Source organism: Scleropages formosus, chromosome 3, assembly GCF_900964775.1.
Source record: "Scleropages formosus chromosome 3, fSclFor1.1, whole genome shotgun sequence".
Lineage (NCBI taxonomy): Eukaryota > Metazoa > Chordata > Actinopteri > Osteoglossiformes > Osteoglossidae > Scleropages > Scleropages formosus.
In genome coordinates this window covers 32,130,710-32,146,510 of record NC_041808.1, presented here as the reverse complement: position 1 = coordinate 32,146,510, position 15,801 = coordinate 32,130,710, and the positions used below count along the sequence as shown (strand labels likewise).

At 43.1% G+C, this 15,801-nt stretch overlaps 1 protein-coding gene across 1 annotated transcript; it reads right to left on the bottom strand.

Annotated features, from left to right (window-relative positions):
* Positions 1–6,483: 6,483 nt before the first annotated feature.
* Positions 6,484–14,756, bottom strand: LOC108928825 (cytochrome P450 2K1-like). The gene is made up of 9 exons (XM_018742978.2): positions 14,562–14,756; positions 13,509–13,671; positions 13,079–13,228; positions 11,415–11,575; positions 10,997–11,176; positions 7,681–7,813; positions 7,281–7,465; positions 6,929–7,070; positions 6,484–6,671 (listed from the first exon to the last, which is right to left on the bottom strand). The coding sequence occupies exons 1-9, from the start codon at positions 14,754–14,756 to the stop codon at positions 6,484–6,486; spliced, it is 1,497 nt and encodes a 498-aa protein (XP_018598494.2).
* Positions 14,757–15,801: the final 1,045 nt, after the last annotated feature.

The following is a 15,801-nucleotide window of genomic DNA, read 5'->3' as shown; positions in this document are numbered from 1 at the left end:
ACCCCAGACCCACCGGACAGCAGGACTGCGGTCCAACCCACTGCGCCACCGCACCCCCTGCACCAGAAACCTAAAATACATTAAAACAAACGTTCTTAACGTGGTGGAAGGGTTTGAGTGCCTGAATGATCTCAGGAGCTATGTTGCCTGGGGCTATATGCCCCTGGTAGGGTCTCCCATGGCAAACAGGTCCTGGATGACAGACGAGACAAAGTGCAGTTCAAAAGCCCCTTATGATGACTATTAAATCAAGGTTTTCATTTACCCCGCCCGGTATGGGGCCATCGGGGCCCCACCCTGGAGCCAGGCCTGGAGGGAGGGCTCGCATGCGAGCGCCTGGTGGCCAGGTCTATGCCCACGGGGCCTGGCCGGGCTCAGCTCGAAGCCATGACGTGGAGCCGCTCTCTGGTGGGCTCACCACCTGCCGGAGAGACCGTAAGAGGCCGGTGCATTGTGATTTGGGCGGTGGTCGGGGCCGAGTGCCCGGCCGACCCAAACCTCGGGTGCCAATTCCGGTTTTTGGGACTTGGAATGTCACCTCACTGGCGGGGAAGGAGCCTGAGCTGGTGCAGGAGGTTGAAAGATACCATCTAGATATAGTCGGGCTCACTTCCACTCACAGCTTGGGTTCTGGAACCACTCTTCTCGACCAGGGATGGACTCTCCACTATTCTGGCGTTGCCCAGGGTGAGAGACGGCGGGCCGGTGTGGGCTTGTTAATAGCCCCCCAGTTCAGCCGCCATGTGTTGGAGTCTACCCCGGTGAATGAGAGGGTCGTCTCCCTGCGCCTTCGGGTCAGGGAACGGTCTCTCACTGTTGTTTGTGCTTATGCACCTAACGGCAGTGCAGAGTACCCGGCCTTTTTAGAGTCCCTGGGGGGCGTGCTGAAAAGCGCTCCCACTAGGGACTCTATCGTTCTACAGGGGGACTTTAACGCCCACGTGGGCAGCGACAGTGACACCTGGAGGGGCGTGATTGGGAGGAACGGCCTCCCTGATCTGAACTCGAGTGGTGAGTTGTTATTGGATTTCTGTGCTAGTCACGGTTTCTCCATAACAAATACCATGTTCAAGCATAAGGGTGTCCATCAGTGCACGTGGCACCAGGACACCCTAGGTCCGAGGTCGATGATCGACTTTGTAGACGTTTCTTCTGATCTTCAGCCATATGTCTTGGACACTCGGGTGAAGAGAGGGGCTGAACTGTCAACTGATCACCACCTGGTGGTGAGTTGGATTCGATGGCGGGGGAAAAAGCTGGATAGACCTGGCAGGTCCAAACGCATAGTGAGGGTTTGTTGGGAACGTTTGGCAGAGGTCCCTGTCAGAGAGGTCTTCAACTCCCACCTCCGACAGAGCTTCAACCAGGTCCCGAGGGAGACTGGGGACATTGAGTCCGAATGGACTATGTTCCACACCTCCATTGTCGGGGCGGCGGTCCGGAGCTGCGGCCGTAAAGTCTCCGGCGCCTGTCGTGGCAGCAATCCCCAAACATGGTGGTGGACACCAGAGATAAGGGATGCCGTCAAGCTGAAGAAGGAGTTCTATCCGGCCTGGCTGTCTCATGGGACTCCTGAGGCAGCTGACGGGTCCCGGCGGGCCAAGCGGAACGCGGCTCTGGCAGTCACCGCGGCAAAAACTCGGGCCTGGGAGGAGTTTGGCGAGGCCATGGAGGAAGACTTCCGGTTGACCTCAAAGAGATTCTGGCAAACCGTCTGGCGGCTCGGAAGGGGGAAGCGGTGTTCCGCCAACACTGTTTACAGTGGACGTGGTGCGCTGCTGACCTCAACTGAGGATGTCGTCGGGCGGTGGAAGGAGTACTTTGAGGATCTCCTCAATCCCCCCGACACACCTTCCGTAGAGGAAGCTGAGACTGGGGACTTGGAGGGGGACTCGTCCAATACCCTGGCTGAAGTTGCTGAGGTAGTCAAAAAACTCCTCGGTGGCAAGGCTCCGGGGGTGGATGAGATCCGCCCCGAGTTTCTCAGGTCTCTGGATGTTGTGGGGCTGTCTTGGCTGACACGCCTCTGCAGCATTGCGTGGAGTTCGGGAACGGTGCCTCTGGACTGGCAGACCGGGGTGGTGATCCCTCTTTTTAAGGAGGAGGACCGGAGAGTGTGTTCCAACTATAGGGGGATCACACTCCTCAGCCTCCCTGGGAAAGTCTATGCCGGTGTGCTGGAGAGGAGAATCCGACCGATAGTCGAACCTCGGATTCAGGAGGAGCAATGCGGTTTTCCTCCTGGCCGTGGAACACTGGGCCAGCTCTATACCCTCACTAGGATGTTAGAGGGTTCATGGGAGTTTGCCCAACCAGTCCATATGTGTTTTGTGGACCTGGAGAAGGCATTTGACTGTGTCCCTCGTGGGATCCTGTGGGGGGTGCTTCGGGATTATGGGGTCTAGGGCTTGTTGCTACGGGCTGTTCGTTCCCTGTATGACCAGAGCAGGAGCTTGGTTTGAATTGCCGGCAGTAAGTCAGACCTGTTCCAGGTGCATGTTGGACTCCGCCAGGGCTGCCCTTTGTCACCGATTCTGTTCATTATCTTCATGGACAAAATTTCTAGGCGCAGCCAGGGAACTGAGGGTGTCTGTTTTGGTGGCCACAGGATCTCGTTTCTGCTTTTTGCGGATGATGTGGTCCTGTTTACTTCATCAAATCAAGACTTGCAGCGTGCACTGGAGAGGTTTGCAGCTGAATGCGAAGCGGCGGGGATGAGAATCAGCACCTCCAAATCCGAGGCCATGGTTCTCAGTTGGAAAAAGGTGAATTGCCCCCTCCAGGTCAGGGGGGAGTTGCTCCCTCAAGTGGAGGAGTTCAAGTATCTCAGGGTCTTGTTCACGAGTGAGGGAAAAATGGAGCGGCAGGTTGACGGACGGATCGGTGCGGCGTCCGCAGTAATGCGGTCATTGTACTGGTCTGTTGTGGTGAAGAAGGAGGTGAGTCGTAAGGCGAAGCTCTCAATTTACCGGTCGATCTACGTTCCTACCCTCACCTATGGTCATGAACTCTGGATCATGACCGAAAGAATGAGATCGCGGATACAAGCGGCAGAAATGAGTTTCCTCTGCAGAGTGGCTGGGCGCACCCTTAGGGATAAGGTGAGGAGCTCAGTCACCCGGGAGGAGATCGGAGTAGAGCCGCTGCTCCTCCGCATCGAGAGGACCCAGTTGAGGTGGCTCGGGCATCTGTTCCGGATGCCTCCTGGACACCTCCCTGGTGAGGTGTTCTGGGCATGTTCCACTGGGAGGAGGCCTCGGGGCAGACCCAGGACACGTTGGAGAGATTATGTCTCCCAGCTGGCCTGGGAACACCTTGAGGTTTCCTCAGAGGAACTGGAGGAGGTGTGCGGGGAGAGGGAGGTCTGGGGGACTCTGCTTGGACTGCTGCCCCCACGACCCGGCCCCGGATAAGCGGAGGAAGATGGATGGATGGATGGTTAATCTGGCAGGAAACTACAGTTAGACAAGGAGTGTAGCTTTATATGTAACAGCATATATAAAAAAAAATAGATATTTGATTGTTTGGTTTTTGGTAGACCCAGAAGGATGCATGTATATAGAGGCCATGGTCTTTGCATGTGTAATTTTATCTGAAGTATGGAACTGAATACCCTGGAAAGCAACCTTCTTCATAAATGCCCTTCTTGTTTGATTTTCTCCCGTTGTCTGAAAGATATGGCCCAGAGGTCACTGATAATTTTGCTCTAAGGAAAGCGGTTGTACTTCCAGACTTCAGAACTCTGAAAAAAAAGCCCTAGCTAACTATGCTGTGTCAGGTAACACCAGTGCCTCAAGGCTTCTGAGCTGCTTGGTGGGTGTGGGATTCGAATCTTGCTTGGGGTGTGTAAAATTTGCACCCCCACACATGCACAGAAGACAAAATTCTATTAAAGCGTAGCCACACACATTCACTCATTTACACTCTATTGACAATTTAGTGTTATTAATCCACCTGAACTGCATTTCTTCAGGTGAAACCCCACACAAACATGGAGAGAACATGCAAACTCTACACAGCCTAAGCAGGGATCAAACTCACAGTCTCTCACACCACCCAGGCAATGGAGGGCAGCAGCATTATTCACTGTTCATTATGATGCCCTCCACAGGTATCCTGTTCATCAGTGGAAGAACCTGTATGACTTTTGGATGAGCAAAATAGACGTGAAAATAATTGAGGATGTTCACTATGTAGTTAAAGAGCTCAAGACTCTTGTTACGGGCTGGTTATAAGATGGTCAAAGGATCTGTATACTTCCAAGGTTAGATCACTCCTTACACCCCTGTGAGAGATTGCTTAACTCCTCTAGTTCTGGCTGAGGATTTTAAAACAAAGCACCAAAACCTTTTACTTTTATTAGACAAAATAAAAACATTCTTTAGAGAACTACTGAAACAGGAGCACATGGTACTACTTGGACTGGTTCCACAGGTTTTAAAGTGGGTGCTCTGCACTGAATGGTTCACTAGGCACCTGCACTGTGTATAACCTAGTCATCTTCAAGATTAACACATATAAAGGTTCCATATGTATAGTCAGAACTGTCACTTGAACTTTGCATACTTGTATAACCTAATGATCTTCACTTTATTTTAAGCAAAGAGAAACTATCATGAACATTCTTGTTGGATATACAATGCATTTCTTAACTTTAATAGAGGAAAAAAGTGCTAATAATTTGTCCTTTATTCTTTCTTTTTTTCACAACTTTGCCTGCAGGTCTCAGGTGAGAGTAAAGACTTGTGCTAAATGCTGACTACACCTCCATTCTCAGATTTCCGATTCTACTATTACGGTGAAGTTAATCTCTTCTTTTCATTCTCTTTTCTTTAAGGTAAAGTAGGATTAAGATGGGACATTTGCTGCTGATGTGTGACTTAAATTCACCTATTATGTGAACTCAATTGTTGCGTCTTTGTGGAGAGTCAAATACTGGGTTTTACCTTACAGCAGAAATTAGCAAAGATGTCAATTAATGGTAAACATCTACATTTATTCATTTAACAGATGCTTTTCTACAAAGCAACAACAATGCAGAGCAAACAAAAATGCACAGCAGAGTTTTAGATACAGACACACACACACATTTTCAGAACCGCTTGTCCCAGACGGGGTCACTGGGAACCGGAGCCTACCCGGCAACACAGGGCGTAAGGCCGGAGGGGGAGGGGACACACCCAGGACGGGACGCCAGTCCGCCGCAAGGCACCCCAAGCGGGACTCAAACCCCAGACCCACCGGAGAGCAGGACTGCGGTCCAACCCACTGCGCCACCGCACCCCCTAAAGCCAGAACTTCAAGGCTGAAAAACAGTTTTTACCCACAGGCCATCAGGCTTGTGAACGACACCCATCCACTGCCTCTCCACCCATCACGGCAGACACAGATTACCCTCTGAGCCTGAGAGGTGTCAACTACCCCCATCCCTCCTACACACACATACACACCCACAATGCCAATAACATCAGAGACCACTGACTACTTCCGCATACCTTGCTCACACAAATACACACCCCCTTTCAACTGCGAATAAACCCAATCTACCTCTGCAGGACTTTGCACATGTACGTCTTCAATGTTTACATTGCGCACTGCACTCTGTATATATGTATATAACTTTGTTTCTTGGATTTTTGTAGTAATAGTAATTTTTGTAAATTTGTGACTTAGGCCTTGTGTTTTTCTTTCCTTGTGTTTTTCTCTCCTTATGTCCTTACAATTTATGTCATAGGGTGCTGAGAGGATTCACAGAGGAAGAATTTCATTGTATGTGTAAAGAACTGTTTACTGTACATATGACAATAAACTCTTGAATCTTGAATCTCCAGGTGTTCCGGTTTCCTCGCACATTCCAAAGGCATGGAGCACAGATTAATTAGTGACACTAAGTTGCCCGTAGTGTATGAACTGGTGAGTGACTGTGTGTTTTGTGGATACCATGTAATGGACTGGCCTCCTGTCCAGGATCTACCCCCTCTCAGCCTTGTGCCCAATGCTTCTGGGATAGGCTTCAGTTCACCCTGTTCAGGGCAAGCAGTTATTGAAACTGGATTGATAGATGGTTGGATGGATGGTCTGACATTACCATATCATTTGTGTTCTCATGAATATCATTACCATGCCGATGATTAAAATACATTTTGCAAACATGCTGCTCCTGCAGCTATGCTACTTTTACTGTTAGTGCCTGGCAACCCAATTTTACACTATTTCAGATAATTTATATTAGTAGACCTGCACAGGTGCTCCTTTGCTGCATTGCTGCATTGATATTGTTACAGTGCACAGTTAGTGACACAATTATTTTAAAACAACCTACAATGATTGCATTTAATTGTCTTCAGAAATTACACTCTGCTTGTCCAATCATCTTCAAGGACAATATCTGTTTTATCAACTGTTTCAGCTATGAACTACATGAATAGTGGGGAAACTCCTCCGATCTGAACCACATCCATTCAGACATTTCGCTCTAGACCATCAGGCCCGGCTGACAGCACACAGCTTATGAGGAGGAGTGTTAAGGGTGAATCCAATAGCTGGAGTGAGGTCCAATTCAGATTCAGACACACCAGGAGGAGGAGTAAAATAGAACTTTTGTAGGAGTGAAGTGAAGACGAGAAAGAGCTCCATCCTTGCTAGACTCTCTCCAAGACATACTCTACGCCCTGAGAGAAAGAACAACATAAAAATATAATATTCTTCAAAGACAAATCAAAATGCAGAAATCATGAGTTTTCAGATTAATACATTAAAAAAATCTTGCTTGAGGTAGAAACCGAAGCACATCTCACAGATGCAATATCCTTTGGGAAAAATGTATCCTGGAAATGGTGATCAAAAAAATGTGTTCATTCATTCATTTTTTACACTACACTAATAACTCCAAGGAGTGTCTACGAAATCGTTTAGCTGTGTACTGTACCTGCAGAGAAGGGCAAGAAGGCATCCTTTTTCACGAATTGACCCTGTTCATCCAGGAAATGTCCAGGGTTGAATGTGTGGGGCGTCTCCCATTCATTCTCATCAAACAGCACAGATGTCAGCAATGGATACACAGAGGTTCCCTTAAGACGAAATGCACAGACAAAATATTATATAAAACCTATTACATCAAGGTATAAAGATATAAAGATAAATTACTATCAAGAGTGAAAAATTTCCAATGAAAATACAGATAAACTACACTTGAACACTTGTACAAGAAGGTGATGAAACTTGACAACAGTCCTCATCAAGTTAAAGGAAAAATTTGTTGTAAAGGACAAAGTGTTCACCTTCTTGATGTGGAAACCCTGGAAAACCACATCACAGGTGGTGATGTGGGGGATACTCATTGGAACAATGTTGGCCATCCTTTGGATTTCGTGGATCACAGCATTGGTGTACGGCAGGTTCTTCCTGTCCTCGACTCTTGGCTGCCGACTCCCAGTAACCCTGATCAGCTCCTCCTGAACACGGTCTAAGAAATATAGAAAGTGCATTGTGTTTTTTCTCTATGCTGGGTGCCTTAGGTAGTTTCTTCATGCATGTCTTTTATCCATTACATTGAATTTTTGTGTGCTTGTTTGAACTTTTGCTAGTATTGCACCTTTGTAAGTGTGTTTAGTTCCTCTGAGTTTGTATACGGTACAAGAGCTGTCATGGAGGCTTGTGAATGTGCTTGCATATGCTCACCCTGTACGTGGGGGTACTTGGCCATAAGGAGCAACCCCCATCGCAGTGTGGCAGCTGTGGTTTCAGTTCCAGCAGCAAAGAGGTTAGACACACTGCACACCAAATTCTTCTCACTGAAGAATGAGTTCTGCTCCTGCAATTTGAAAAAAGTGCTACTACCTATATGGGTAAATGTGTAATGATATGTTGTACAGAAAGTGCATATCATTTAGAACATGAAATGTCTTATTAACACTAAAACGTTGTCTTAGGTGATATAATACCTTAATTTGCAAGTGAGAAAGGAAAGCTGTTTTATTATCTATCATACATAGAGGACAGGAAGAGAGAAGGTTTTTTAAGATGCGGTGACTCCTGAGCAGTGGGTTCAGATCCAGCTCAGTCTTTGTGGATTTTCCCCGCACTGTCCAAACACATATGTTTTATAAGGGTTGGTGATTTTACATTGCACACAGTGTGTGCTAAACTTACATTTATTTAGGAGATGCTTTTCTCCAAAGCGACTTTCAATGAACTCTTTGTAGTGTTATGAGCCCACATCTACACATATCAATGGAACACACTCTCTCCGTCGGTCACATACTATGGGTGAATCTGAACAACATGTCTTTGGACTGTGGAAGAAAACCATGCAGACACAGGGAGAACATGCAAACTCCACACAGACTGCGCAAGGATCAAAGCCAAGCCCTCTTGCACCACCCAGGCACTCTGAGACAGCAGTGCTACTCACTGTGCCACTGTTGTACCATGCCACCCATAGGGAACTGGGGCAATAAATGGGGGAATAATTGTAGTGTGTTTAGTGTAATGTATGTAATATTCTTATTGTCTTATTTTCCCCTAAATTCTAGACAATAATAACTATTGTGCTTTGCATTGGGGGAAAGAATCTGTTGAATGAATAAATGTAAACGCATCAAATCTTTATAAGGACAAAGACACAATCCATCATTTTTTTGTTTCTAGTGACATCTGTTAAAGCTCATATTTTTTGCCTGAATATTTAGTTTTTACAGCCAGAAGACTGGCTAATGGCTTTATTTGGTTCATTTTAACTTGTCTAGAAATCATTGTGTAATGACAGTATATTTGTTCTACACTGATGCATAAAACACAGTTTTATGTTACGCTAGTTGAAGACAGATTATTTTTCTCAGTTTTCTACCTCAGTGAGTCACATGTTCTCTGCAGTTAACAGGATTGAGTGCATTTCTGGGATAACTGTTGTAGAATAAAACTGAGTATCCAGTTAAACTCATCACTTGGGATGTTAATGTAATTGAAGGTAAGAGGATTTAAATATGCTGAAATTTTCATCTAAGTGGGAAGTCCGTTTGCTCATAATTCCACAGAAATGTTTTTGAAGTGGGGGTGCAGTGGCGCAGTGGCGCAGTGGGTTGGACCACAGTTCTGCTCTCTGGTGGGTCTGGGGTTTGAGTCCCACTTGGGGTGCCTTGCGATGGACTGGTGTCCCGTCCTGGGTATGTCCCCTCCCCCTCCGGCCTTACGTCCTGTGTTACCCGGTAGGCTCTGGTTCCCCGTATGGGACAAGCGGTTCTGGAAGTGTGTGTGTGTTTAAAGTCCTGTGTCAGCTTTTTTAGAATAGTTTTTTTATGCTTATTAATTTCTTAGTATTTTTCTGTGGTGTATCTTTGCAGTTGTCTGTATATATGGAGGATTTTTGTGATTAATTTTCTTCACACTCACTGTCTGAACTGCTTGTCCCATAGTGGGTCACAGGGAGCCGGAGCCTAACCCGGCAACACAAGGCATAAGGCTGGAGAGAGAGGGGACACACCCAGTACGGGACGCCAGTCCGTCGCAAGGCACCCCAAGCAGGACCTGAACCCCAGACCCACCAGAGAGCAAGACAAGTTCCAACCCACTGCGCCACCACACCCCCTATTAATTTTTTTCAGTCAAATGAAATTATCTTTTGATGTCTCACAGATACCCCTCTACTTACGTAAATTCGATTTACATAAAAAATCCCGGCATACACGTTATTTACGGATAGCGCTTTTACTTTACACAAAACATCTGAAATGCATTAAGTGCAAGTCAGCGTAACCAGACAAGGCAGAAAGCTGCATCTTCTCAGTTCTCGCATGTTCTGAGCCATGAACACATCTCCTCTCAATAGCGTAGTGCTTCTTTTGCATATTTTTTACCCATTTCGTTAGTCACAATGCTTGGTGGTAAACATGCACTTGAAGGATTCACGTACTGCTGAATCTCTGTCCACATTTAAAAAGGGTCTTAAAACTCACCACTTCTAGATTCACTTTGACTATGATCTCTTAAGTTCATGTAACGTGTAAATGTTTATGCACTATAACTTTGAGATCATCACTGTTAAACAATGGATAAACTTTCACGTAGCTACGTGTACAGTGAGTGTAAATATATATATATATATATATAAAATACTAGGAAGGAATTGTTGATATTTGGATGAAGTTTTATACAGCCACTCGTATGATGTAAACTGGTTCATATGGTGGAAATAAACAAACTAGCCATACTTAAGAAACACGCGTCTGCATCTAAGTCTCTGTTCCTGCTAATGCAATGCACACACAGTATTTTTTACATGAGGTGTACGTCACTTTGGGGAACAGCATCTGCTAAATGAATACATGTACATGTAAAGAAAATGAGAACCGTTTAGCAAGCATACAGCAATCGATTTGGAGATTAAACTGAAAATAATAAGTAAGTATTATCATCTATGGCACGGGAACTGGGTTTAGCTGAATACGATAGTGATGGATGCTGAATGTATAAAGGTAGAACATGAAAGGAAGAGCTAGCATGAAAACAACACTAATAACAAAGAAACATCAAGGTGCAATAACTGAGATGGAAAAATTATTAATTGTATTCCACTGTAATCTAGTGTTCTTATTCTTGCTTTTAAAAAGAATAAACTACATCCTAACCTCAGTTCTGAGAAATGTGTGTCTAGGACCCAGAGATATCTGTACGAATGTTTTTCTACAGTTGAAACCTGGAAGAAAAACTTACGAAGAACAAAGGTATATTTATTCATTCAGCTGGCACTTTTCTCCAAAGCAACTTACAATTATTTACCCTTTTACAACTGCAGAATTTTACTAGAGCAATTCAAGGTAAGTACCTTACTCAAGGGTAGTACAGCTGGAGGTGGGAATCAAAGTTATGACCTTTGGGGCCAAAGGCAGCAACTCTAACCGCCACACAGCAGATGTCCCAAACTAAGGTCCCTAAAGTAACATAACTGCCTTCTGAAGTGTTGCACGCTGGACTGTGACATGATACATTTTTCCTGTACCTTCACTTCTTGCTGCTGGAAAAGGAAGGAATCCACAAAACACCTGCGGTGCTTAGTATTCAGGGTGTTCTGAAGTTTCTTCACCAATCCCCTTACGTGCTCTTCACTGATCTTCAAATTTTTCACTAGGTCTCTCCAGTCCTTCATTAAGGGGCCCAGCCATGGAAACATATTATATACCTGGCAATGGATGCAACACTGGTCATATGAAGCAGAACAATGAACAATTTAGTTCTTTCCTGCTATTTATATCTAATTTTAATAAACTTCTATGTTCCACTAGGTGTCAAATGACTCATGCTCAAATAGACTGCAACCCATAAACTGATCGGATCTATTGGAGAATGAATAAGGTGCATAGTGATCAATTCTGCTTGCAGTACCACTGACATACTCCAGAAGAAGGCAGAGACACTACCTGGATAGCAGGTGTTCCTGTGAGCCGAATTCTTTCATTTGCACAATGGACCATCTCCTGAAACAGGGGGTCGGAGTAGTCAAATCTGGCACCGTACACAATGGAGGAAATGATGTTGGAGACTGCATGATTCAATGCCTCTTTGTTATCAAAAGGTTGACCTGATAAGACCAGAAGAGCAAGGGTGAGAATCACTTGTGTAATGTAAACAATCTTTGCTTTTATTTTGCTCCAGGCTTAAATGGAAAATGTTTTCTATTTCTTCAACTAAGGTATGAGGTGGTGCTGCATGTATCCTGCACTGCAAAAAAAAGGTAGAGTTACTTATTTCTGTGCTGTCATAACCCCTATTAATAAATAACAGAATTTTTGGCAAAGAAGATCAAAGACTCAGAGCTATGACATGTTGGTTCAACAGCATTAAGGTTTTGTAAAAGCAACCTGTGCTGGGAGCACGCACGCACGCACGCACGCACGCACGCACGCACGCACGCACGCACACACACACACACACACACACACACACACTTGCAGAACCGCCTGTCCCATACGGGGTCGCGGGGAACCGGAGCCTACCCGGTAACACAGGACGTAAGGCCGGAGGGGGAGGGGACACACCCAGGACGGGACGCCAGTCCGTCGCAAGGCACCCCAAGCGGCACTCGAACCCCAGACCCACCGGAGAGCAGGACTTAATCTTTATTCATTTAACTGACACTTCTCAAGTGCAACTTACGTGCTAAGGTTAAAATTATTGATGCATTTATAGAGCTGTGTAACTTCAGGGTAACTACATTGCTCAAGGATACTAGAGCAAGGGGTGGGGATCAAACCTACAACCTTTGGATCCAAAATCAGCAGCTCTAAGCACTACAGGATAAGCAATAACAGTTACAGTGAGACACAAGTATTACATTTAATGTATTAAAACTGGGAATTTCAGAGATGGCTATTGTTCTACAGAAGGATCAGTGTTTTATGGATTTATTAGCTGCTGAGAATTTTTTTCTATTGCTAAAGTGATTTTATTTATCTGATCCAGAGCCCATAGAGAAAAAACTGATTTACTGTAGTTTTTTTCAAAAAAAAAAAGAAAAAAAAATTCCTATAACCCTGCATCGATACTGAAGGTAAGAAGTTTTGAGTTTTAAAATTTCTGCTTACAACTCACCATATGGTAACGACAGTATTTTTCAGTTTTACCTTACATCATTGATAGCCAAGTTGAAGATATTTTAATCAGATTGAAGATATTTTATAGAAGCCAAAGGAAACAGTGACACTGTTCTGTCAAGACATTTCAAGCATTGGCATGAAAGGCTAGAGCTGTCATTTCAACATGGGGTTTTTGAAACACTATCAGATTGAAGATACTTTAATCTGTTATGTTAAATAATCAACATTAACTACCTATGTACTCATACTATATTAACGATATTGTTTTCATTCTTTGAGTAAAAGTCACACGAAAAAGAAAATGAAATAATCAGAAGTGACATTAGTATATGAAAAACGTAACCTGTACATCCATCTTGGTGATGTATAGTATTTAAAGATGATTTTATAAGTACTTTATATGAAATTCAGCTGATGTCTAGCATTATAAAATAATACACAAAGAAACCCTTATATTCATTAAAATTGTCACATCACAACTATCGGACCTTTATGGTTTCCAAACAGTTGGATCATGTAGTCAATCTCATTGATGATTTTTTCTTCAATTATTCGCTTGCCCATCCCAAAGTCCCGAAGACTGGTCAGAGCAAATCGTCTCATCTCTTTCCAAGACTCTCCATTAGCAAACAGGATACCTATGGAGGATGACAATACTTCCATAAGAACTTGATGTAATCATCTGAACATATAGCCCAAAAAGAGCTAAGGTAATGGTTTTCAGTGCACATTCTATAGGAATAACATATTAATAGGAATAACCCAGTAATATCATATAGTATTAGTTCCCTTACCACAATTAAATTTTAAAGCTTCAGGTATACCAATGAAAGTAGTTCAAATATTAAAATATTTGTAGTTAAGAACAAGTGTCTGCTTGTTGAAACGGATTTGGCTCCTGGAAGACATTTTTCATACCATGGTTGTGGCTCATCTTATAAAAAACAGGAGTTATGTCCCGACCCCCAAACTCTTCAGAATAGTTGACCAAGGCATCTTTCACTGCATTGAAGCCTGCAAGGACCACCACTTTCTTGGGACCAAAATGAACAGTGAACACTGATCCATATTTTTTGGATAGCTGGAGAAAGTGAAAAATGACATTATCTCTTGGGCAACAAATTTCATTGTAAAATGTCTTAACAATAAGAATTTTTCCCAACATTAAAGTGGAGACTAATTTTTGTGAACCAAGGTTCCCAAAATTTTTGTTGTAATACAATACTGATATTACACACACATTTTCCATCGCAAGGCACCCCAAGCGGAACTTGAACCCCAGACCCACTAAAGAGCAGGACCCAGTCCAATCCACTGCACCACCACATTGATATTATTTCTCATATAAATGATATGTAACACTATGACAGGCCAAGTGATATTAATTATTATTATTATTATTATTATTATTATTATTATTATTATTATTATTATTATTATTATAATAAATAAGTTAATCATAAAATCCCAAATTTTTTTGTGTTTATTTTACTAATTTTGAAAATTTCAATTAAAGAGAGTGGCTATTCAAACCATTAACAGCTAGAGCAATTTAAAATACATGTAACATGGTCTGAACTACAGGAAGAAAAAAGTCACCTCTAGAAATGTTCACTTTTCAATATCTTTTTGTACTGCTTTGTGACTCCCAGATTTAACAAAAATGTGCAATGGATCACTATTGCCTATACAAAAGGCTTCTCCTGGGTTTCCAAATAAATGAAAGTTTCAACTTAGATTTGCCTTTAATCTTCTATTTCAGAGGCCATAACATTTCCTCTTTCAAAGACCATAACTTTTTCAATAATTAGTTTTTTTACTATTATTGAGCTACACAGAAGGTGAAGGCAAAGGCTGCTGATTTCTGCTTTTTCAGGAAGGTTTATTTCAAGATTAGTCTTAAACCAAAACCAGCATGTAATCACTAATTATATGATTTTTTTTTTTTGCATATTGGTAAACACATTTTACCTGGAACAAGCTGACGTGGGGTCTCTTGAGGTCCAGCTGCAGCAGGTTTCCAATGAGTGGCAAAGATCTGGGTCCTGGGGGCTCTTTGCCTTGTTTAGAAGTTGTGGAGAGGAAGTACATGACCCCCAAGACTATGAATGCACCAAACAGTGCTGTGCTACTATGAGCCTGGATGAGCCCCTCCAGCAGAGCCATACTTTCCACAAAAGACACATCAGCAGTTGTTCAGGGCTTTTTAATGCTTGAGAAAACCCCACCCCTTTGGAACTGATCTCTAGGAAGGGGAGTAAGAAGGTAGCAAAACAATCTATTTGGGGTGTGGTCTACACAAAACTCATTCTGTGCATTGAATGGCATGTTGAAGCCCTTGAGGACAATTACCTTTGTCAGGTGCTCACACCATAAAAATTCCAAAGTGATCCTATATGTTGCACTGGTGTTGCAGAAGGTGAAAAGAAATATAATAAACTGAGTTAATGCAGCTAAATAAGCAGTAAACTCTGCTACACTGGAAACTAAATCATTTCTTTCAATGTTAAAAATATTTGTAGTACTTTACATTTTTATATTTTGAAACACCAAACCATTGTTGTCAGGGTGTAAGAGACTATCTATACCAGAACAAGTAACATCGGTGTTTGCCTATGGCTTTGAATAGAATTAATTACATATTTCAAGTGCAGGGTTCTAGATGGTAGTGGATATAGTATGGAATAAAATATATTACTTGTAATTTCATAATTTCTAATAAGTAGGCAGTCCCAGTAAATCATCTTGGAAAACGTTTTCAAAGAAATGTTGACAAATTGGACATTTTTTTCTATATAACAGCTTGTACGAGAAGCTTGTATCAGATGTTTTGAAATGGAGATACACACTTGCTGTGTGAAACCCAAAAGGTTTTCATACCTTAGTGGTGACATTCTGGCTGTTTTCCTTCAGTTTTTTACCACAGTCATACTTTTCACATAACAGACCTATATAATTCCTGCCAATTTCACAGTCTCATCCAATCACAAAGTTGAATTTGGATATAAATACAAAAATAAATATAAATCACAGCTGAAACTGCAGATTCAACACTATTATTATTATTATTAATTAATTTAGCTGACACTGTTCTTCAAGGCAAATCACAGTGATATGCTAACAGAGTACTTCTTTACTGGAGCAATTTAGAGTAAGTACCTTGCTCAGGGATACAAAGCAAGAAAGGTTATTTAACCTTGGTCTGAACATA